The sequence below is a fragment of the Pediculus humanus genome, genomic scaffold (assembly GCF_000006295.1).
Source record: "Pediculus humanus corporis 1103172107537 genomic scaffold, whole genome shotgun sequence".
In the NCBI taxonomy this organism is placed as follows: domain Eukaryota; kingdom Metazoa; phylum Arthropoda; class Insecta; order Psocodea; family Pediculidae; genus Pediculus; species Pediculus humanus.
Window position 1 is genome coordinate 59,030 of NW_002987153.1, and position 1,955 is coordinate 60,984.

Here is a 1,955-nt window from a genome sequence, read left to right on the forward strand (position 1 = left end):
TCAAGATGTCGCTAAATCATTTAAAGATCAAGTAAATATATTTATTTTAATAACGATTAGTTTTATTAATTTTCTCTTAAACATTTTATTTAAAACATTTAATTTTTTTTTTCCCCCTAGGTTTTGTTTGTTTCAATTAACACAGACGATGATGATCACTTAAGAATTTTAGAATTTTTCGGTATGAAAAAAACAGATACTCCTTCGATGAGGTTGATCAAACTTGAAGAAGAAATGGCCAAATACAAACCAGTCGATGATAAGGTTGAACCAGATAACGTTAGAAAGTTTGTTGAAGATTTTCTTAGCGGTAACCTCAAGGTGAGGTACAAGTTCTCAAACTCATCACTTTTAAATCGCTTTCACTTTTCTACAATTATTAACAGAGAGAGATGATGGTTTACCATTGTAAAAAGTGTTGAAACATAATAAATTTTTACAGCTCATTCTTTAATTTAAAATTTTTTAAACTTTATGCGAGTTTGAATGAGCTCACATGTCACACATGTTTAAAAATTGATTACGTCATTGGGCTAATGACCCTCAATTCATAGTAGATAGTAACTGTTAAGTTTTTTTAATTTTTCTCAATTAAAAATCGAATCACATTATATTTTTAGCAACATCTTTTGTGCCAAGACCTTCCCGAAGACTGGAATAAAACTCCGGTACATACATTGGTGGCATCTAATTTCGATGAAGTTGCATTTGATTCATCAAAAGACGTCTTGGTGGAATTTTACGCTCCTTGGTGTGGTCACTGTAAACAATTGGCTCCCATTTATGATCAGGCAAGTTCCTCCGACTTTAACAGGTTTTTTTTTTTTTTTTTTTTGGTTATTTATAATCAGTATCTTATTTCAATGCTTTTTTTTTGTTTGCTTTGCTCTACAGTTGGGAGAACATTTTAAAGACGATGATAAAGTTGTCATTGCTAAAATGGATGCGACGGCCAATGAACTTGAGCACACGAAAATTTCAAGTTTTCCAACTTTGAAATTGTACAAATCGGGAGACAACAAAGTTGTCGATTATTCGGGTGAAAGAACACTCGAAGCTCTCATTAAATTTATCGAATTGGGCGGCGAAGATTTGTCAGGACCCGAAGGAGTAAGTCAATATATATATATAAATTTTTTAACTCGAAAAAACAAACTTGCTGAAAGTTATATATATATATATATATATATATGACTAAACAATTTTATTAACTTTCTTTTATCATCAGAATTCACTCGTGATAAATTTAAATGGAAAATTGCGCAATCATTTTTATTTAACTGTAATCGTAAGTGGAAAAAAAAAAAAAAAAAAAATTATTCATTTTTCTAAAAAAAAAAAAAAAAAAAAAAAGGAAATTTATTTTTTTCGAAGGTCATCATCGAGTGAATAACATTTTCTAAAAGTATTTAAATATATTTTATTCTTTTTTATTAACAAATCTTTTCGAGGCTGGGTCACGTGGTTCGGATAAATTTACTTGTTTGCACGGTTACCTACATTTATAATATTCGTGTAAAAAATACTTGTGCGAATTTTTTATTATTATTATTATTATTATTATTCCACGGCGCGTAGTATTTGGATAAATCGTAATTTGTTGAATTCCAGATCCGAAAAAAAAAAATGATTTAAATTTGAAAGAGAGTAATAATAAATTATTACATCTTTCTCAAGCATTCACTTCATCTCATTAAATAAAAGGTCAATGAATTATGTGGCACTCGTTTAAGTTATATAATTTACTTATCGCAAATAATTATTTTAAAAAAAAATGGCTTCCTTTTCCGATTAAGTTCAAAAATTTAAAAAAAAAAAAAGAATTTTCTTGGCCTACTGGAAAATAACAATGAGTTGAAATAAAAAAAAAAATAAAAAAAAAAAAAAAAAGAAAGAAAAAGCGAGAGAAGAATTTAAACTACTTGTAATACCGCACGCACGAGAGAGAAATAAAA

General features: G+C 28.2%; 1 protein-coding gene across 1 annotated transcript in view; it reads left to right on the forward strand.

Annotated features, from left to right (window-relative positions):
- The window catches only part of Phum_PHUM186770 (Calsequestrin-1 precursor, putative), a gene marked incomplete at both ends in the record, with an annotated part of 3,214 nt that extends 1,825 nt beyond the window's left edge, over positions 1 to 1,389 (forward strand). The window contains 5 exons of the mRNA XM_002425204.1: positions 121 to 321; positions 621 to 791; positions 895 to 1,110; positions 1,229 to 1,288; positions 1,375 to 1,389. Coding sequence (XP_002425249.1) covers positions 121 to 321; positions 621 to 791; positions 895 to 1,110; positions 1,229 to 1,288; positions 1,375 to 1,389 — 663 coding nt within the window. The remainder of the gene's footprint in view (positions 1 to 120; positions 322 to 620; positions 792 to 894; positions 1,111 to 1,228; positions 1,289 to 1,374) is intronic.
- Positions 1,390 to 1,955: the final 566 nt, after the last annotated feature.